This window comes from Salvelinus fontinalis, chromosome 9 (genome assembly GCF_029448725.1).
Source record: "Salvelinus fontinalis isolate EN_2023a chromosome 9, ASM2944872v1, whole genome shotgun sequence".
NCBI classification, from domain to species: Eukaryota; Metazoa; Chordata; class Actinopteri; order Salmoniformes; family Salmonidae; genus Salvelinus; species Salvelinus fontinalis.
Genome location: NC_074673.1, coordinates 10,811,120 through 10,833,709, shown reverse-complemented (window position 1 = coordinate 10,833,709; position 22,590 = coordinate 10,811,120). Strand labels below are relative to the sequence as shown.

General features: G+C 42.8%; 1 protein-coding gene across 6 annotated transcripts in view; it reads left to right on the top strand.

Moving 5' to 3' along the window:
- LOC129862040 (SH3 and multiple ankyrin repeat domains protein 2-like) overlaps positions 1-22,590 on the top strand; it is a 203,886-nt gene that overhangs the window by 62,902 nt on the left and 118,394 nt on the right. For all 6 annotated transcript variants that reach the window (XM_055933363.1, XM_055933362.1, XM_055933360.1 and 3 more), the window contains exons 10-11: positions 1,470-1,547; positions 17,820-17,886. In XM_055933363.1, the coding sequence (XP_055789338.1) occupies positions 1,470-1,547; positions 17,820-17,886 (145 nt within the window). The remainder of the gene's footprint in view (positions 1-1,469; positions 1,548-17,819; positions 17,887-22,590) is intronic.

The following is a 22,590-nucleotide window of genomic DNA, read 5'->3' as shown; positions in this document are numbered from 1 at the left end:
AGGAGGAGGATGAGCTCGAACATTGGTGTGTGTGTGTGTGTGTGTGTGTGTGTGTGTGTGTGTGTGTGTGTGTGTGTGTGTGTGTGTGTGTGTGTGTGTGTGTGTGTGTGTGTGTGTGTGTAGGGCACTGTGTGTATGTATGTGTGTATGAGCAAGCACTGTTTGTGCATGGGCGTGTGCGTGCGTGTGTGCCTGACTGTATGTGTGTGTGTGGGCCCGTGCGACTGTATGTGTGTGTTCACATGCACGTGAATGTGTGTGTGTTTGTAGTGGTGTTTCCGTGGGTGGGCTGCTGAATCCAGCTAACAGCAGGCTGAGGCGGGCTGCAGTGCCACAGACAGTTACCAGAGGCTGATTCTCTCTTGATTTTCTCACAGAGCTTCACACTACATGTTTTCACTGCACTGAGATCCTTTCTGGAGAGCTGAGGGAGAGGCCTTGCTTTACCTGGAACATAGACAAGGCATCATCAGACTTTACCTGGAACATAGACAAGGCATCATCAGACTTTACCTGGAACATAGACAAGGCATCATCAGACTTTACCTGGAACATAGACAAGGCATCATCAGACTTTACCTGGAACATAGACAAGGCATCATCAGACACACAGGACAGGGTGAGCTCTAGCTCCAGCAATGATACGTTCTGGAATGTTCTGGAATCACTTAAGTTCTAGAATGTTCTGGATTAGTTGATGGAATGTTCAGTTCTGGAATGTTCTAGAATCAGAGCTAGAATAGTTAATGGAATGTTCAGGTCTGGAATGTTCTAGAATCACTTAAGTTATAGAATGTTCTGGAATCAGTTTTAGATTAGTTGATGGAATGTTCAGTTCTTGAATGTTCTAGAATCGGTGCTAGATCAGTTGATGGAATGGAATGCTTGATCAAGATTTTTTTCTGGTTTTCTCTCTCGTTAAAGGGGTTCAGAGAATTACAGAGAAATAATAAACAGTAGCTCGCAGCAGAGAGAGAGAGAGAGAAAGAGCGAGCGAAAGAGCGAGCGAGCGAGAGAGAGAGAAAGAGAGAGAGAGAGAGGGAAAGGAGACAGAGAGGGAGATAGGGAGAGAGAGAGAGAGAGAGAAAGAAAGAAAGAAAGAGCGAGAGAGAGAGAGAGAGAGAGAGAGAGGAGACAGAGAGGGAGATAGAGAGAGAGAAAGGAGACAGAGAGGGAGATAGAGAGAGAGAGGGAGAGAGAGAGGGAGAGAGAGAGGAGACAGAGAGGGAGATAGAGAGAGAGAAAGGAGACAGAGAGGGAGATAGAGATTGTTTATTTCACTTTTGTATATTTACCTCACTTGCTTTGGCAACGTTAACATATGTTTCCCATGCCAATAAAGCCCCTTGAATTGAATTGAATTGAATTGAATTGACAGAGAGGGAGACAGAGAGAGCAATGGAGTTGAAATAAATGAGGTCCTGGTCTTACTCTGTTCCCCCTTCTCTTTTCTTTTGGTCCTCCCTAAGGAACACTGTGCCAGAGTACTGCTTGTTCGTGGTGCCAACAAGGAAGTGAAGAACTACAGAAGCCAGACACCATTCCAGGTATGGACTGACTCACACCTCTAACATTTACTGCTCACAGTACAGGCTTGCTGTGAAACGTAGATCACTACTTTCCATTCTTCATACTAGCATGCCACTTGCAATGCATACCCAATCCATTGCTTCGTTCTTCAAAGTGGTATGGTATATAACGGTCATTCATTAAGCTTCTCAGATGAATTACATCAGTAGGGAGCTACATGTGTAGGATTTTAATTTGAGACAGTTTTCTACGGCAGGAAAATAACCCTGCAACAACAGGAAATGTGAATTATTATGTGGATTATAATTAATGGATATTTTTTTTGTAGGGGTTGGTACATTTTTCTTTAGGGGCAAATCAAGTCTTATCCATGATGGCGTAGCAGTGTAGACGTGTTTGTTTAGTCCTCTTGTGTACGTTTGTATTTTTCGTATTTCTTGTATATATAAAAAAAAATCCTATCTCTTTTCGATTTTTTATTCGAATTTATCCTTCCGGTAACCTACCTCACCCAATGTGATACGGAATCGCTATTATTTCTTAACTTTGGAAAACATTCAAGAACCCCCAGTAGCTTACCAGCTAATCAGCTACAAGCTATTTAGCCATTTTTAGCCGCTGCTAGCAGCTTTTACCTTCTGCACAGACACCAGCCCTGTTATTAGCCAGGATATTACTCACCAATTTTACCAGCATCGGACTGTCTCTCGACAACAACGCCGGATTCCTGCCGTAATCCCTGGGCCACTACTTCTGATCCTCACAGCTAGCTTGCAGCTAGCGCAGCTAGCGCCACTGCCACGAAGCTAGCACCAGTTAGCAAACACAATTCTACAATCACAACCTCTCTTTCGCCATCGCCATCCGGCTTGGATTCTCTGTCGACACGACCACGTCTGGTCTACCCAATCCGCTGTGCCCTCAACCGGCCTCCATCTGAGCAGACCCCCTCCGTCTGAGCAGACCACCCCCCGGGCTACTAACTTTAAAAGCCGCGTGCTAGCTTAGTGGCGGCTTCCCTGCTCCATCTACGGCTGCCCCCTGGACACTATGATCACTTGGCTACATAGCTGATGCCTGCCAGACTGTCCATTAATTCACGGTACTCCATTCTGTTTATTTGTGTTTTATCTGTCGGCTCTGTGTTTTAACTCAGGCTCTGTGTGTAGTTAATCCGACCCTCTCTGCCTAGTCGTCGCCATTTTTACCTGCTGTTGCTGTGTTAGCTGACTAGCTGCTGTTATCTCACCTGTTGTTTTAGCTAGCTCTCCCAATCAAGACCTGCAATCACTTTATGCCTTACTGTATGTCTCTCTCAAATATCAATATGCCTTGTATACTGTTGTTCAGGCTAGTTATCATTGTTTTAGTTTGCAATGGACCCCGTAGTTCCACTCTCCGTACCTCTGATACCTCCTTTGTCCCACCTCCCACACATGCGGTGACCTCACCCATTGAGACCAGCATGTCCAGAGATACAACCTCTCTTATCATCACCCAGTGCCTGGGCTTGCCTCCGCTGTACCCGTGCCCCACCATACCCCTGTCTGCACATTATGCCCAGAATATATTCTACCACGCCCATAAATCTGCTCCTTTTATTCCTTGTCCCCAACGCTCTAGGCGACCAGTTTTGATAGCCTTTAGCCGCACCCTCATCCTACTACTCCTCTGTTCCTCGGGTGATGTGGAGGCCCTACATGTCCCCAGGCACCCTCATTTGTTGACTTCTGTGATCGAAAAAGCCTTGGCCACATGCATGTCAACATCAGAAGCCTCCTCCCTAAGTTTGTCTTACTCACCGCTTTAGCACACTCTGCCAACCCTGATGTCCTTGCCGTGTCTGAATCCTGGCTTAGGAAGGCCACCAAAATTCTGAGATTTCCATACCCAACTATAACACTTTCCGTCAAGATAGAACTGCCAAAGGGGGAGGAGTTGCAATCTACTGCAGAGATAGCCTGCAAAGTTCTGTCATACTTTCCAGGTCTATGCCCAAACAGTTCGAACTTCTAATTTTAAAAATGAATCTCTCCAGAAATAAGTCTCTCACTGTTGCCACCTGCTACCGACCCCCCTCAGCTTCCAGCTGTGCCCTGGACACCATCTGTGAATTGATCGCTCCCCATCTAGCTTCAGAGTTTGTTCTGTTAGGTGACCTAAACTGGGATATGCTTAACACCCCAGCAGTCCTACAATCTAAGCTAGATGCCCTCAATCTCACACAAATCATCAAGGAACCCACCAGGTACAACCCTAAATCCGTAAACATGGGCACCCTAATAGACATTATCCTGACCAACTTGCCCTCCAAATACACCTCTGCTGTCTTCAATCAAGATCTCAGCGATCACTGCCTCATTGCCTGTATCCGCTACGGGTCCGCGGTCAAACGACCACCCCTCATCACTGTCAAACGCTCCCTAAAACACTTTTGCGAGCAGGCCTTTCTAATCGACCTGGCCCGGGTACCCTGGAAGGATATTGACCTCATCCCGTCAGTTGAGGATGCCTGGTCATTCTTTAAAAGTTACTTCCTCACCATATTAGACAAGCATGCTCCGTTCAAAAAATGCAGAACTAAGAACAGATATAGCCCTTGGTTCACTCCAGACCTGACTGCCCTCGACCAGCACAAAAACATCCTGTGGCGAACTGCAATAGCATCGAAGAGCCCCCGCGATATGCAACTGTTCAGGGAAGTCAGGAACCAATACACGCAGTCAGTCAGGAAAGCAAAGGCCAGCTTTTTCAAACAGTAATTTGCATCCTGTAGCTCTAACTCCAAAAAGTTCTGGGATACTGTAAAGTCCATGGAGAACAAGAGCACCTCCTCCCAGCTGCCCACTGCACTGAGGCTAGGTATAAATAAACCGATAAATCCGTGATAATCGAAAACTTCAACAAGCATTTCTCAATGGCTGGCCATGCCTTCCTCCTGGCGACTCCAACCTTGGCCAACAGCCACCCCCCCTCTTTTCTCTGTATATATCAATGATGTTGCTCTTGCTGCGGGCGATTCCCTGAGCAACCTCTACGCAGACGACACCATTCTGTATACTTCTGGCCCTTCCTTGGACACTGTGCTATCTAACTTCCAAACGAGCTTCAATGCCATACAACACTCCTTCCGTGGCCTCCAACTGCTCTTAAACGCTAGTAAAACCAAATGCATGCTTTTCAACCGTTCGCTGCCTGCACCCGCACGCCCGACTAGCATCACCACCCTGGACGGTTCCGACCTAGAATATGTGGACATCTATAAGTACCTAGGTGTCTGGCTAGACTGCAAACTCTCCTTCCAGACTCATATCAAACATCTCCAATCCAAAATCAAATCTAGAGTCGGCTTTCTATTTCGCAACAAAGCCTCCTTCACTCACGCCGCCAAACTTACCCTAGTAAAACTGACTATCCTACCGATCCTCGACTTCGGTGATGTCATCTACAAAATAGCTTCCAATACTCTACCCTGGTCACGAGGGCTACACCCACCTGTAGCACGCGCTCCAGCAGGTGTATCTCACTGATCATCCCTAAAGCCAAAACCTCATTTGGACGTCTTTCCTTCCAGTTCTCTGCTGCCTGTGACTGGAACGAATTGCAAAAATCTCTGAAGTTGGAGACTTTTATCTCCCTCAACAACTTTAAACATCTGCTATCCGAGCAGCTAACCGATCGCTGCAGCTGTACATAGTCCATCGGTATATAGCCCACCAAATTTACCTACCTCACCCCCCATACTGCTTTTATTTATTTACTTTTCTGCTCTTTTGCACACCAGTATCTCTACTTGCACATGATCATCTGATGATTTATCACTGCTAAATTGTAATTATTCGATTTATTGCCTACCTCCTCATGCCTTTTGCACACATTTACATTACATTTAAGTCATTTAGCAGACGCTCTTATCCAGAGCGACTTACAAATTGGTGCATTCACCTTATATCCAGTGGAACCGCCACTTTACAATAGTGCATCTAAATCTTTTAAGGGGGGGGGGGGGGGGGGGGGGTTAGAAGGATTACTTTATCCTATCCTATATACCCATTGTATATAGATTCTCTTTTTTTTCTACCATGTTATCGACTTTATTATTGTTTACTCCATGTGTGACTCTGTGTTGTTGTCTGTTCACACTGCTATGCTTTATCTTGACGAGGTCGCAGTTGCAAATGAGAACTTGTTCTCAACTAGCCTACCTGGTTAAATAAAGGTGAAATTAAAATTAAAATAAAAAAGTCTGACATTTTAAAGTTGAAATTACCAACTTTACAAGCCTTTTCAAACCTTGAATACACTACAGGTTTGCATTTCTCAGCAACATAAGAGAATCTGTAGTGTAGTATGTGATACCTGTAGATGCTTATAGTGGTGAAGTTTCATAACATTGCAACCCTTCCTTTTGTTTCTTTGCAGTAGTATTTTGGCAAGCAGATCAGTCTCCATCTGTGTGTTTTCAGTCAAGTTTTGTTCATGTGTGGTTTTAAAAGGGAAAAGCAAGATGGAACAAACAGAATGAGTGTATTTTTAGGTTGTTAAACAAAGCTGTTTAAGAGTCAATGGTTCCTTATTTGGCAGGCTTTTATGTAAGACATCCCTCTCTCTGAACAAACAGTCAATGGTTCTGGGAGAAATGTTAATGTTTAAATTTTTGTTTATATGCATGTGTCAGCATTCCACAGACCTCCAACTACCAATTAGTCATAATGTAGGTGTGATGCATTTAGGGGGTTGAAGTCAAAAAAGGGGTATGGATACTGAATAGCTTCCTAGCTGTAGTTTACTATATTTTCTCCTTTTCCTATTCATCATCCCTACCCTGCTTACCATCATCTTTTAATGCAGATAATTCCATGTCCCACAAATAATTCAATAATTAAACTATTAAATAATTAAATAATTGACCCATTTTTTATTGGCAGCAGGCCTGCACAGCTGCTATTTAAATAACATGGCAAAATAACAACTACTGCACGAGGTTCATTATTATCAAGCACATAAATCATTTTTATTCTGTGACAGAGTCTCCCTTTGTGACGTGTTTATGGTTCAAAGTTGAACATCTTCCACCAAATCTTCTCTTTACCTCCTCATGCTCTCTTAGAGTCTGAACTCTAAACTCCTCTGCTTTAGTCTGAACTCCTCAGTTACTGTAAACTCTTCTGCTTTAGTCTGAACTCCTCAGTTACTGTAAACTCCTCTGCTTTAGTCTGAACTCCTCAGTTACTGTAAACTCTTCTGCTTTAGTCTGAACTCCTCAGTTACTGTAAACTCTTCTGCTTTAATCTAAACTCCCCAGTTACTGTAAACTCCTCTGCTTTAGTCTGAACTCCTCAGTTACTGTAAACTCTTCTGCTTTAGTCTGAACTCCTCAGTTACTGTGAACTCCTCTGCTTTAGTCTGAACTCCTCAGTTACTCTAAACTCCTCAGCTTTAGTCTGAACTCCTCAGTTACTGTAAACTCCTCTGCTTTAGTCTGAACTCCTCAGTTACTCTAAACTCCTCTGCTTTAGTCTGAACTCCTCAGTTACTCTAAACTCCTTCGCTTTAATCTGAACTCCTCAGTTAGTCTAAACTCCGTTGCTTTAGTCTGATCCCCAGCTGAGCCAACTGTCTTCTCTTGCATCATGTAGGAGTCAGTGGAGTGATGCTGTTTATATAATGTACACTTCCGCTGAGTGCTGATGCATCCTCTAATTCTCTCTATTATTCATCCATCCCTTCACAGTTAAAATACTTCAAATAAAATGATGTTTCCTGCCTCAATGACTCTTTAATTACAGCTCATTTGAAGGGGGCCATAAACCGCATTCACCTCGTCCAATCAAATTCTGATTAAGTTTGCCCAGTTAGGCAGCCATCTGCTGACTGATGGTGGCAAATTAAGTGCTGAGACTCAGTTTGTGCCCTAAATGGCACCCTATTCCCTATGTAGTGCACTATGGGCCCTGGTCACAAGTAGTGCACTATAGAGGGAATAGAGTGCCATTTGGGATATACACACTGATTCAGAGGAAATTGGAGCACTTCACTTCTTGCTCCTCTTTCCTGACCCGCTTTCATCCCAACATCACATCCTGTCTCACTTCTAGTACACCCAGACATCATACTTCACCTTACTCTCTCTCTCTCTCTCTCTCTCTCTCTCTCTCTCTCTCTCTCTCTCGCTCTCTCTCTCTCGCTCTCTCTCTCTCTTTCTCTCTCTCTCTCTCTCTCTCTCTCTCTCTCTCTCTCTCTCTCTCTCTTTCAATTAAATTTCAATTCAAGGGGCTTTATTGGCATGGGAAACATTTGTGACTCACAACCTGGATTTGGTCTTATGTAGCAAAATTTGAAATTGTGTTTTTTACATTGGATAAAAGTAGAGACTCAGAGCTGCAAAATGATATTGTATACACTGCATTTTTGAGGAACAATGGGAAAGTAATTCTGCTTTGAAAGTTGATAAACTTGTAAACTCACTTTTGAGAAAAAGGCCTTTGAATGTTTTGGTATCTAGTGGAGAGCTTTTCTTTGTCTACACCCATTCAGCATCGTTCACACCCTCTTAGGCCTTAGCCCTACCCATCTCGTTTCGCTCTCGGAGCATTTAGAGGGCACACTTGACACTCTGGCCAATGATTTGTTTACCTCTGGATATCATGAAAACAGCCTAACCAGCTCTGCTGGCAACAATTTCATTACGCTTTTTTGCCAACGTTTACTGACACCAGCCATATTCAACGGGTGTTGTACACTTTAGCTTAAATAACGTAGCTAGCTAGCTAGGTAAACAATGAACCTAGCTAGGTTAACAACGTGTAAGATCACACACGTCACGTAACGTTAGCTAATGAGCCAGCCAGCTACTGTTAGCGTGTTAACTTCTCTAGGGTAGGTGAGACGCTAATGTCCCACCAGGCCAACATCCGGTGAAACTGCAGAGAGCTAACATTCTAAATACACCATTCGTTGTATTAGACATTCTTGTAAATACATGTATATTACATCATTTAAAAGATGAACGTCTGATTAATCCAGCCGCTGTGTCAGATTTCAAAAAGGCTTTACTGCAAAAGCAAACATGCGATTTTCTTACTAGCATTTTCCAACCAAGCATTAGCGTCACGAAAGTCAGAAATAACAATAAAGTTACAAACTGTTTGTTTTGGCTGATTCTGTGTTTTTAGTTTATTTAGTTTACTTTTTAGTTTATGAGGGGAAAAACAGTTTTGCTACCGGTAATGAACTGAGTTATGATTCCGTTATGGAGTTATTGGATTTTCAACTGCTGGGGAAGGGCTACAAACTGTTTGTGGACAACTTCTACACAAGCCCTACCCTGTTTACAGAGCTGAGGAAGCGGGATGTGTGAGCTTGTGTCACCATTCGTACCAACAGGGTGGGATTTCCAAAGACAAAGATGAATGACATGCCTAAGCGGGCTGAGCGGGGTACCATACGATGGATCCGTGAAGATGGCCTGCTGTTTGTGAAGTGGATGGATACCAGAGAGGTGGTCATGTGCTCCAGTATCCACAAGTCCTTCAGTGTAGATCACGTCGTCAGGCGTGTGAAGGACGGTGCCAAGGCATGGACCACAAAGAATGTCCCCATTCCAGCTGCTGTGAAGGACTACAACAAGAGGATGGGAGGTGTGGACCTGTCAGATGCGCTGATAGGATACTCCAATGTTCTCCACAAGACCATGAAATGGTACAAGACATTTTTCTATCATTTCATTGACATTGCTGTGGTGAATTCCTTCATCATCCAGAAGGAAATGGCCAAGAGCTGTGGACAGCCCCCCATCTCACAGCTAGCCTTCAGGGAGCTGCTCACCCAGGAGCTTGCTAGCTACAGCAAGTCCATTGCAGCACCTTCTGTCCCTTCTGCTCCAAACAGTGGTGTTCACCTGCCCAGATTCATCTCTGCAGGCATGAATGTGCCTCAGGGCAAAAAGGGCACAGTAGGGAGACGTCGTTGTGCCCTTTGTCACAGGAAATGCCCCATCACATGCACCACCTGTTCAGTAAGCCTCTGCTTTACAGCAGAAAGAGACTGCTATGGTCCATGGCACCAGCAGCACAATATTGTGTAGAGGACTGAGGGCCTTCACAATATTGTAAATAAAAAATGTGTAAATAGTTACCCTTGTTATTTGTTTGTTTATTATTATTTTTTATTATTTTTATATTTTTTTCATATATATATTTTTTTTTGGGGGGGGGGGGGGGTGTTAGAATAGCATTTATGTATTTTGTATATAGTTATTTCCTTCAAATGTATCACTGTACCAATTCGGCCACTTGGGTACATTTGGGTACATTTGTGTGGGACACCTGGGTGACTTCATGCTCAATGTCATGTAGCTCGCTCATTTTTGAAGTTATCTGTCTGAAACTTTGCTCAGCTATTTTTGCCATCTTATGTTCTTCATTCAAATCATCCATAGCATCCTATCTGTATGTTTGGCTGTTCTTGGTCATTTGAAAGATGATGCAGCAACAATAAAAAAACAGAAAACGAAGGTTTATTTTCTTGTATTTTCTTCTACCAGATCTATTGTGTTATATTCTCCTACATTCGATTCACATTTCCACAAAATTCAGAGTGTTTCCTTTCAAATGATACCAAGAATATGCATATCCTTGCTTCTTCGCCTGAGCTACAGGCAGTTAGATTAGGGTACTTCTTTAACCTGTTTGGGCTGCAGGGGAAGTATTGAGTAGCCAGATAAAAGGTGCCCATTTTAAACGGCCTCGTACTCAATTCTTGCTCGTACAATATGCATATTATTATTACTATTGGATAGAAAACACTCTCTAGTTTCTAAAACCGTTTGAATTATATCTGTGAGTAAAACAGAACTCATTTGGCACAAACTTCCTGACCAGGAAGTGGAAAGTCTGAAATTGAGGCTCTGTTCTAGGTCCTGCCTATAAATGGGCATGATACGTATTAGTATACATGCACGTCATACACCTTCCGCTGGATGTCAAGAGGCGGTGAGAGAAGAAATGGAGTGTTTATCTTGGTCTGAAGTGGAATAAAAGCTCTTGGAATGACGTGTCACCCATTTCTTGTTTTCAGGAAGGCGCGAGAAGGAACCGGGGATTGCCTTATGAAAAGCTTTCGTTATAGGCGACTACTATCTCCGGCTTTGATTTTATTTGATACATGTGACCATATCATCGTAAAGTATGTTTTTTCAATATAGTTTAATCAGATTATTGAAATTTTTTCGGGAGTTTTGCCGTGTTCCGTTCCCTTCCGTTTGTTGACATGGAGAGATTCGTGCCACTTTGCAAGTGTGCTTGCTAAATCGAGAGGGAAAAAGGCCGTTCTAAATCCAACCAACGATTGTTCCCGACAAATGACCCCTTGTCCAACATTCTGATGGAAGATCAGCAAAAGTAGGAAACATTTTATGATGCTATTTCATATATCTGTCATACATGTGAACTAGTCATTGGCGCCCAGCTTTTGGATACTCTCTAGCTATACCGAAGCTGTATGTCGTAATGCTGTATGTCGTAAAGTTATTTTTAGAATTCTAACACGCCGATTTCACTAGGAACTAATGGATCTATCATTTCCTATAAAACATGTATTTTTTAGTTATGTTTATGAATAGCTATTTGGTCAGAATATGTGTGTCAGAAAAAGTGTCAGAAAAATATCCGGACGTTGTGGGAAAAAGTAGCCACGTTAGCACAATGTATAACCACTGATTTCAGCTCTAAATATGCACATTTTCGAACAAAACATAAGTGTATGTATAACCTGATGTTATAGGACTGTCATCTGATGAAGTATATCAAGGTTAGTCAAAAATTATATATATTTTGCTTGTTTGTTACGATCGCTAACTTTTGCTACTGGGAAATGGCTTGTGTTTCTGGCTATTGTGGTAAGCTAATATAACGCTATATTGTGTTTTCGCTGTAAAACACTTAATAAATCGGAAATATTGGCTGGAATCACAAGATGCCTGTCTTTCATTTGCTGTACACTATGTATTTTTCAGAAATGTTTTATGATGAGTAATTAGGTATTTGACGTTGGTATCTGGGTTAAACAATAAATGTTACAAAATAAATGGTTGTTTTGTTCGATAAAGTCCCTCTTTAAATCCCAAATACTCCGTTTTGTTGACGCGTTTTGTTCAGTAATCCACTGGCTCAAAGGCGGTCAAAACATGCAGACGAATACATCCTAAAAGTACCGGTAAAGTTTGTCTAAACATGTCAAACGATGTTTATATTTAATCCTCAGGTTGTCAATTATCTAAATAATCGATAATTTTTCAACCAGACAATAGCATATTCAATAGAAAGGAAAAAGAACGAAGAGCGCACAAACAGTCACGCACGCAAACCAGTACTGCATGATTCCATAGACCACTTACCAAAAGGTCTTATTCTTCATCGTTTTTCAGAAAACAAGCCTGAAACCATGTCTGAAGACTGTTGACATCTAGTGGAAGCCATATGAACTGCAATCTGGGCCCTAAACCCTTATAAGGAGAAGTGGGGGAGGCTTGGGCGAGTTGCTGTGGGGGGTGGAGGGCTGTTGATCGGGGTAGGGGTAGCCAGGTGGAAATCATGGCCAGCCGTAGAAAAATCCTAATTGAAATTCTCAATTATAGTGGATTTATCGGTGGTGACAGTGTTTCCTAGCCTTAGTGCAGTGGGCAGTTGGGAGGAGGTGCTCTTATTCTCCATGGACTTAACAGTGTCCCAGAACGTTTTTGAGTTTGTGCTACAGGATGCAAATTTCTGCTTGAAAGAGCAAGCCTTAGCTTTCCTAATTGCCTGTGTATATTGGTTCCTAACTTCCCTGAAAAGTTGCATATAAGGGGGGCTATTCGATGCTAATGCAGAACGCCACAGGATGCTTTTGTGCTGGTCAAGGGAAGTCAGGTCTGGAGAGATCCAAGGGCTACATCTGTTCCTGGTTCTACATTTTTTGAATGGGTCATGCTTATTTAAGATGGTGGGGAAGGCACTTTTAAAGAATAACCAGGCATCCTCTACTGACGGGATGAGGTCAATATTCTTCCAGGATACCCGGGCCAGTTTGATTAGAAAGGCCTGCTTGCTGAAGTATTTTAGGGAGCGTTTGACAGTGATGAGGGGTGGTCGTTTGACCGCAGACCCATTATGGATGCATGCAATGAGGCAGTGATCACTGAGATCTTGGTTGAAAACAGCAGAGGTATATTTGGAGGGCAAGTTGGTTAGGATGATATTTATGAGGGTGCCCGTGTTTACGGATTTGGGGTTGTACCTGGTGGGTTCATTGATAATTTGTGTGAGATTGAGGTCATCAAGCTTAGATTGTAGGATGGCCAGGGTGTTAAGCATGTCACAGTTTAGGTCACCTAGCAGCACGAGCTCTGAAGATAGATGGGGGGCAATCAATTCACATATGGTGTCCAGGGCACAGTTGGGGGCAGAGGGTGGTCTATAGCAAGCGGCAATGGTGAGAGACTTGTTTCTGGAAAGGTGGATTTTTAAAAGTAGAAGCTCAAATTGTTTGGGTACAGACCTGGATAGTAAGACAGAACTCTGCAGGCTATCTCTGCAGTAGATTGCAACTCCTCCCCCTTTGGCAGTTCGATCTTGTCGGAAAATGTTGTAGTTAGGGATGGAAATTCAGGGTTTTTGGTGGTCTTCCTAAGCCAGGATTCAGACACGTCTAGGACATCCGGGTTGGCAGAGTGTGCTAAAGCAGTGAATAAAACAAACTTAGGGAGGAGGCTTCTAACATGCATGAAACCAAGGCTTTTACGATGACAGAAGTCAACAAATGAGAGCACCTGGGGAGTAGGATTGGAGCTAGGCACTGCAGGGCCTGGATTAACCTCTACATCACCAGAGGAACAAAGGAGGAGTAGGATAAGGGTATAGCTAAAGGCAATCAGGACTGGTCGACTAGTGCGTTTGGAGCAGAGAGTAAAAGGAGCAGGTTTCTGGGTGCGATAGAATAGATTCAAGGCATAATGTACAGACAGAGGTATGGTAGGATGTGAGTACATTTGAGGTAAACCTAGGCATTGAGTAATGATGAGAGAGATATTTTCTCTAGAGATGTTTATACCAGGTGATATCACCGCATATGTGGGAGGTGGAACTAAATGTTAGGTTAAGGCATATTGAGCATTGCTAGAGGCTCTACAGTGAAATAAGACAATCACTAACCAGGACAGTAATGGACAAGGCATATTGATATTAGGGAGAGGCATGCGTAGCCGGGTGATCAATAGGGGTCCAGTGAGTGGTTGGGCTTGCTGGAGACACGGCGATTCAGACAGCTAGCAGGCCGGGGCTAGCAAGCTAGCAGAAGTGCCTTAGAGGGACGTCTCGATGGAGGAAAGTCTGTTTTAGCTTCCGCGTGCGGTGACGTCGATAGACCAGTCGTGATGGATTAGTAGGGTTCCGGGTAGCACAGGGGTCCAAGTGTAATTGGCAAAATAGGTATAGTGGCCCAAGAAATTGGCCGATGGATCTATACAGCTAACAGTCCAATATGCTCTAGACAGCTAGCGGGCCGCGGCTAGCAGGTAGCGGGCCGCGGCTAGCAGATGGGCATTCAGGGACGTCGCGTGTAGCTGCAAGTTGAGTACCCCCTCGAGCAGATTACGTCGTAGTCCAGTTGTGAAGGATCGGCGAGGTTCCGTGCCCCATACCGGCAGTAGAAGGGGTCCGGGTATTGTAGCCCAGGAGTGGCTGATGGGCCTCTTTAGCTACCCGGGAGAAAGGACCTAGCATGGGCTAGCTCCAGGCTAATTGGTGCTTGCTTCGGGACCGACGTTAGCCAGGAGTAGTCACTCAGATAGCAGATTCTGAATTCGAGGTAAATAAAAATACTTTAGAAAAAAACAGATCCACACCACAATGGGTGAGGTGGGTTACAGGAGAGTATTTTGATGTTGAGGTTTATAAAAATATAAAAAGATATGCGAAGAAAAAGTTATAAAAATATATATACATGGGACACAACAAGATGGAGGACAAAGACGTCTAACTGCTACACCATCTTGGATTTAGCTTGTTACCTGTGGCGCTGATGTTTCGGCCCGAGGTATGTATAGTTTTTGGTGTGCTCTAGGGCAACAAACCTCCAGACGAGCTTCAATGCCATATATCACTCTTTCTGTGGCCTCCAACTGCTCTTAAATGGAAGTAAAACTAAATGCATGCTCTTCAACTGATCGCACCCGCCCGCCCGACTAGCATCACTACTCTGGACGGTTCTGACTTAAGAATATGTGGACAAGTACAAATACCTAGGTGTTTGGTTAGACTGTAAACTCTCTTTCCAGACTCACATTAAGCATCTCCAATCCAAAATGATATATCGCAACAAAGCCACCTTCACTAATGCTGCTCAACATATCCTCGTAAAACTGATCATCCTACCGATCCTCGACTTCGGCGATGTCATTCACAAAATAGCCTCCAACACTCTACTCAGCAAACTGGATGTAGTCTATCACAGTACCATCCGTTTTGTCACCAAAGCCCCATATACTACCCACCACTGCGACCTATATGCTCTCGTTGGCTGGCCCTCGCTTCATATTTGTCGCCAAACCCACTGGCTCCAGGTCATCTATAAGTCTTTGTAAGGTAAAGCCCCTCCTTATCTCAGTTTACTGGTCACCATAGCAACACCCACCCGTATTACGCGCTCCAGCAGGTATATTTCACTGGTCATCCCCAAAGCCAACTCCTACTTTGGCCACCTTTCCTTCCAGTTCTCTGCTGCCAATGACTGGAACGAATTGCAAAAATCACTGAAGCTGGAGACTTATATCTCCCTCACTAAATTTAAGCATCAGCTGTCAGAGCAGCTTACCGAACATTGCACCTGTACACATCCCATATGTAAATAGCCCACCCAACCACCTCATCCCCATATTGTTTTTATTTTTGCTTTTTTGCACCCCAGTACCTCTAATTGCACATCATCATCTGCACATCTATCACTCCAGTGTTACTGCTAATTGTAATTATTTTGCCACTATGGCCTATTTATTGCCTTACCTCCCTAATCTTACTACATTTGCACACACTGTATATAGATTTTTTCTATTGTGTTATTTACTGTATGCTTGTTCATTACACGTGTAACTCTGTGTTGTTTTTGGCGCACTGCTTTGCTTTGTCTTGGCCAGGTCGCAGTTGTAAATGAGAACTTGTTCTCAACTAGCCTACCTGGTTAAATAAAGGTGAAATAAATATATTTTTAAATGGTGTCTTGATGGAATTTGTATGTGTGGTATGGCAACTGGACCTTTTTTGGGACACCATTATTTTGTCTTACTGAGATTTACTGTCAGGGCATAGGTCTGACAGAATCTGTGCAGAAGATCCAGGTGCTGCTGTAGGCCGTCCTTGGTTGGGGGGACAGAAGCATCAGATCATCAGCAAACAGTAGATATTTGACTTCGGATTCTAGTAGGGTGAAGCCGGGTGCTGCAGACTGTTCTAGTGCCCTCGCCAATCCGTTGATATACTGTATATGTTGAAGAGTGTGGGGCTTAAGCTGCATCCCTGTCTCATCCCACGGCCCTGTGGAAAACATAAGTGTGTTTTTTGCCAATTTTAACCACACACTTGTTGTTTGTGAGCATGGATTGTATAATGTTGTATGCTTTTCCCCCAACACCACTTTTCGTCAATTTGTATAGCAAACCCTCAAGCCAAATTGAGTCAAAAGCTTTTTTGAAGTCAACAAATCATAAGAATACTTTCTCGCTCTCTCTTTATCTCTCTCTCTTGCTCTCTCCCTCTTTCTTTCTCCCTCTTTCTCTCTCCCTCTTTCTCTCTCTCTCGCTCTCACTATCTCTCTGCTCTTTGTTTCTCAGTCCCCTAGTTTCGCTGTCCGTCTCTTTCTCTCTCCCCTTCTCTCTGCCTAGCCATCATAACTTACTTACATATGGTTTGGGACTAGGTGAACAGACAGCAGAGGAACAGAGTGTGTGCTGTGTTGAACTGTGCAGGGTTAAGAGAGGTTATCCTCATGGCTATACTGTAACATCATAACTTAGCCTACCTCCCCATATGGTTTTTTACAAGGTAAACAGACAGCAGAGCAGAGCGTTTCAGCTTTTCAGTGTAGCAGAATGTTGTTTCTGGGAGGAGACGATGATGGGAAGTAGGAGTCATGTTTTCAGTGCACAGCCTCATTCTCCACTCTAGCATGCATTATACTGCAACACTACTACTCCAATCCAATAGCTTCTGTACCTTTATTACTGTATTACAATAATAGGTTAATTCATTTAACTTATTTCAGTGGTGTAATTGAAAATTGCTCCATATTTTCAGGTAATGTATTTGTTTTTCCACATGAAACCAATTTCATATTTGGGATAGAGATGGAGGGTTGAGTTTATGCAGGATTTCCATGAGAGAGTTAGTCTAGTCATACAGTTTTCAGTGACTATACCGTACCCATTGAGATAAAACTTATTCTGTCTCTATGACTCTACCTTTCCTTGATGCAACCTGAGCCTCACATTGCGTCTCCTATTCCACTGACCCAGAGCAGTATATAGAGAGCATTTCGGTCAGATTTTAAAACGGACACCATGTTAACAGAGCGATGTAACAATACAACAGTGCCTCCGACAGTTCCCTCTGAATTGACCCACTGTAAACAAGAAAAACAGAGCAGGGAATTTTACAGAAGTTTTTATTAATTATAATTTGGAATAATGTGCATTCAAATCTTTACAGTTTTGTGGTGTCAACAAATTGTATATCTTCTTTCACTGGACATCTTCATAAGTAAAAAAGAAACCGATCAGAAATAAACAGCACAACACGGAAGCTTCAATTATCACTTAGCAACGGCTATGGAGGAGGAAGTGGCGCTATCGGAACGTTCAGACAGAAACCACATTGGCCAAACTCTCTATATACAGTATATGACTCCGCACTGACCTGCCTTATGTAAAAGTGGCTAAAGGTGGCATCAGTTGGCAGGGTCTACTGGCTGGATATGTGTTGACTCATCCACTGTGACTGTGGCTCTGCTGCCCTCCACCCACTACACTACAACCTTTACCAGGCTTCTGTTTATTGTGTTATTATTAGTACCTATAAGGATTTCAAGTTGCATTTCATGAAAGTGAGTCATTTTACAATGGGAATTAAGTTATTTTCTGACAAATTTAACTGAGCCACTGCATGTTGTGGCCATCAGAGCTGGTAGTCAGGAATTTGCTATAATGAATACCATATCTACCATATCCACCACCTCACTATAAATCTACCATTCTGTTCCAGGTGGCCATCATCGCAGGAAACTTTGAATTGGCAGAATTAATCAAGAACCATAAAGAGACTGATATCGGTAAGTTACTGAACTCAACATTTCTTTGTTTCTGTGTAGTATAAACTGTGTTTATTTACCAGAAAAAACTATTGCATAATAGGAAATGTTAAGACTGGTAAACCATTGAGCATAGCAGGTTACCAGTCTAGGAAAGGGTTGTTGGCAAATGTGTTGTATTGAATGTGAGTTAAGGCATGCGCAATTCACTTGCTTTATAAATGATGTACGTTGTAGACCAAAGAGCTTCCACTCTGAATGGGCTATTGTGTTTCCCGGTGGATGGACCTGCTCTGTGCTTCCTCTCTCCTCTAAAGACAGTCAGTTCTGCTCCAATCCACACTTAGCCACAGTTCACAATGGAGCTGGCCTACATAGTGGGACTGGGATGAGAACACACACTCACACACACACACGTCATGCACACACACACACACACACACACACACACACACACACACACACACACACACACACACACACACACACACACACACACACACACACACACACACACACACACACACACACACACACACACACACACACACACACACTGCATACTGTTTATGAGTGGCAATTCTACCCTACACATATAGTAAAATACTGTCTATAGTGCTGTATATGCATTCACTAAGATAGCAGCATACATATAGAATGCATTCACTAAGATAGCAGCATACATATAGAATGCATTCACTAAGATAGCAGCATACATATAGAATGCATTCACTAAGATAACAGCATACATATAGAATGCATTCACTAAGATAGCAGCATACATATAGAATGCATTCACTAAGATAGAAGCATACTTTTGGTGACCACTATGATTTCAATAGGCATGGATTGATCAGCTGTGCTATGTCATCTGTCTGTCTGCTGCACTGTTCTCTGTCACTCTCCTATGTTCTCTGGTATACAGTACAGTACAGTACAGTACAGTACAGTACAGTACAGTACAGTACAGTACAGTACAGTACAGTACAGTACAGTACAGTGCAGTACAGTCATGGCCAAAAGTTTTGAGAATGACACCAATATTAATTTCCACAAAGTTTGCTGCTTCAGTGTCTATAGATATTTTTGTCAGATGTTACTATGGAATGCTGGAGTATAATTACAAGCATTTAATACGTGTCAAAGGCTTTTATTGACAATTACATGAAGTTGATGCAAAGAGTCAATATTTGCTGTGTTGACTCTTCTTTTTCAAGATCTCTGCAATCTGCCCTGGCATGCTGTCAATTAACTTCTGGGCCACATCCTGACTGATGGCAGCCCATTCTTGCATAATCAATGCTTGGAGTTTGTCAGAATTTGTGGGTTTTTGTTTGTCCACCCGCCTCTTGGGGATTGATCAAAGGTTCTCAATGGGATTAAGGTCTGGGGAGTTTCCTAGCCATGGACCCAAAATATCGATGTTTTGTTCCCCGAGCCACTTAGTTATCACTTTTGCCTTGGTACCATTCTTTCTTCATGGCTGTGTTCTTAGGCAAAATTGTGAGTGAGCCCACTCCCTTGGCTGAGAAGCTACTCCACACATGAATGGTCTCAGGATGCTTTACTGTTGGCATGACACAGGACTGATGGTAGCGCTCACCTTGTCTCCTACAGACAAGCTTTTTTCCGGATGCCCCAAACAATCGGAAAGGGGATTCATCAGAGACAATGACTTTACCACAGTCCTCAGCAGTCCAATCCCTGTACCTTTTGCAGAATATCAGTCTGTCCCTGATGTTTTTCCTGGAGAGAAGTGGCTTCTTTGCTGCCCTTCTTGACACCAGGCCATCCTCCAAAAGTCTTCGCCTCACTGTGTGTGCAGATGCACTCACACCTGCCTGCTGCCATTCCTGAGCAAGCTCTGTACTGGTGGTGCCCCGATCCCGCAGTTGAATCAACTTTAGGAGATGGTCCTGGCGCTTGCTGGACTTTCTTGGGCGCCCTGAAGCCTTCTTCACAACAATTGAACCGCTCTCCTTGAAGTTCTTGATGATCTGATAAATGGTTGATTTAGGTCCATTCTTACTGGCAGCAATATCCTTGCCCGTGAAGCCCTTTTTGTGCAAAGCAATGATGACGGTATGTGTTTCCTTGCAGGTAACCATGGTTGACAGAGGAAGAACAATGATTCCAAGCACCACCCTCCTTTTGAAGCTTCCAGTCTGTTATTCAAACTCAATCAGCATGACAGAGTAATCTCCAGCCTTGTCCTCGTCAACACTCACACTTGTGTTAATGAGAGAATCACTGACATGATGTCAGCTGGTCCTTTTGTGGCAGGGCTGAAATGCAGTGGACATGTTTTGGGGGGATTCAGTTCATTTGCATGGCAAATAGGGACTTTGCAATTAATTGCAATTAATCTGATCACTCTTCATAACATTCTGGAGTATATGCAAATTGCCATCATACAAACTGAGGCAGCAGACTTTGTGAAAATTAATATTTGTGTCATTCTCAAAACTTTTGGCCACGACTGTACATTACAGTAGGCTCTAAGGTGCATGGGATGCAGATTACAATCTTCTCTCTCATCTTTCTATAGATGCCACTTTGTATCTGATGGAATCTGTTTTTTCCTGTGTCCTTAGGCCAAGGGTCCAAGTCTGTGACATTATGTACTCTCCTTCTGGCATACAGTCAACTTAATGCTAGTGCCAGCAGTCTTACAATCTTGCAATCTTACGGTACAAGTGTCAGGGGATTTCTGTCTCTTCCTCTCCAAATAGACACTGACACATAACTCCTTTGTCATGCATTTACAACCCCCAACAGTCCCTTTTCTCCGTCCTCTGTTATCACTTCTTCCTTCATGTTTTGTGACCACATTCTTCCGTAAATATAAAGGGTGCTGCAAACCAATTATTTCATTATTTAATTGTCTTTTTGCATTTGCCCCTTGAGTCATAGTCGGGCTGATTAGCTTCAGTCTGAGAGTGAAGGTCTTTGTGACAGCTAACCTCATTACATTGGTTTATACACGCTTAGAAAGAAAAAGGTACTATCTAGAACCTAAAAGGGTTCTTCGGCTGTCCCCATAGGAGAAACCTTTGAAGAACCCTTTTTGGTTCCAGGTAGAACCCTTTTGGGTTCAATGTAGAACCCTTTCCTCAGAGGCTTCTACATGGAACCTGAAACGGGTCTACCTGGAACCAAAAAGGGTTCTACCTGGAACCATAAAGGATTCTCCCATGGAAACAGCCGAAGGACCCTTTGGGAACCCTTTTTTTCTAAGAGTGTAACAGAATTTGTATTTTATAGTTCAACATCATGGCTGCAGTCATGACACATAAACCTACAGCATCTGCCTTCTTCTACAGTCAACTATGTAAATCCGTGTCCCATATAAATCCAGTCGTGGTTGCCATGGTTCCCAGATCCATGTGATAATTGGCTTTCGGGATCTCAGATCTGGTCGGTTCCTCGATGGAAGACCCATGGGTAGGGAGGTAGCCTCTTTATATGGCGTATATCTATACATTGGTGGTTGTTTTTTTCATGATTGTTACTGAAAATGTAGACTCATCAGTGCTGTTTCTTCAGTATCCTTGTCATGTGATCAATTATCACTGTTGCATCGTTGTATAATCTACTGCATCACTGATCAATGTGGTGACATAAGTGTTGTTCTATCATTCTATCTTTATGGATCCATCACTCAGGGTTTGTGGTGCTCAAACAAGATGGTTCGTCACTATTTTACCTCTTTGAGATTGATCTACCACAAGCTGCTCTTTCTTTTCGTTGTGTTTGATTGATTGAGTGGCTGGTGTTATAACACGGAGGTTCAGGTTTAAAATGTTAAAGCTATTCCTTGGAGAGGAAAGCAGAGGTGGGTGCTTGTCAGGTTGCTATCTAACAATCTGTGTGCCAGAGAAGAGAAGAGGTGGTCCGTAGAGATTCCCCCCATCCACATTTCCCCTGTAGCCTACAGTCATTTAGATGTTAGATGTTAGGCTGGTTTGAAGTCATGATGCTTTGTAATTCCTCATAGACAGTACATTACACAGGTTCTAGTATAGGGTCATTATCATGTTGCTTTCAATGGACTGGTTCTTCTATATTTAGACTACTAACGACCACACCAATGGTTTTAGATTAATTCTGAGCAATTAAGGGAATGTTGATGGAAAGAGTAATTCCAAATGCCAATTCAATATGAATGCAATATGTTGTTTTCCCAATGAAAGTCCTAAAGTTATTCCCAAGAGGGAATAACATTTCATAATATCAGAACATGTCTTAATTCTCAATCACATTCCAATAGGATTTGGAATGTGTTGTTCTGTAAGTGCTTGGTTACAAATGCTTGGTAAAAACACTACGAATGGGCCATGCCAGCATAGCCCGAATAATATCTTTGGTATCTCACATTGTTCTGGTAATTCTCACATAGAAACGGAACTGAATGTTCTTGTATTTTTACAATGTATTTTTTTTTTTAAATCATCATGAAAGGTGCCATTTTAGACCCATCTTAGACCTGAACATGTCTCCTGTAAGACCCTATGATCTGTGAACGTACATGATACAGACAACATCATGGTGTCATTATATGCCTTACAGTATTTTCTCAAATATGGAGTATATCTAGATTCTGAAATACACATTTTCACATTAATTTATTCAACATAATATGAATATGAATTTAAATATGAATAAATACATATAAATATGAATATGAATATCTCAAACTTTCATCATGCTTTTCTTGAAAAGGGT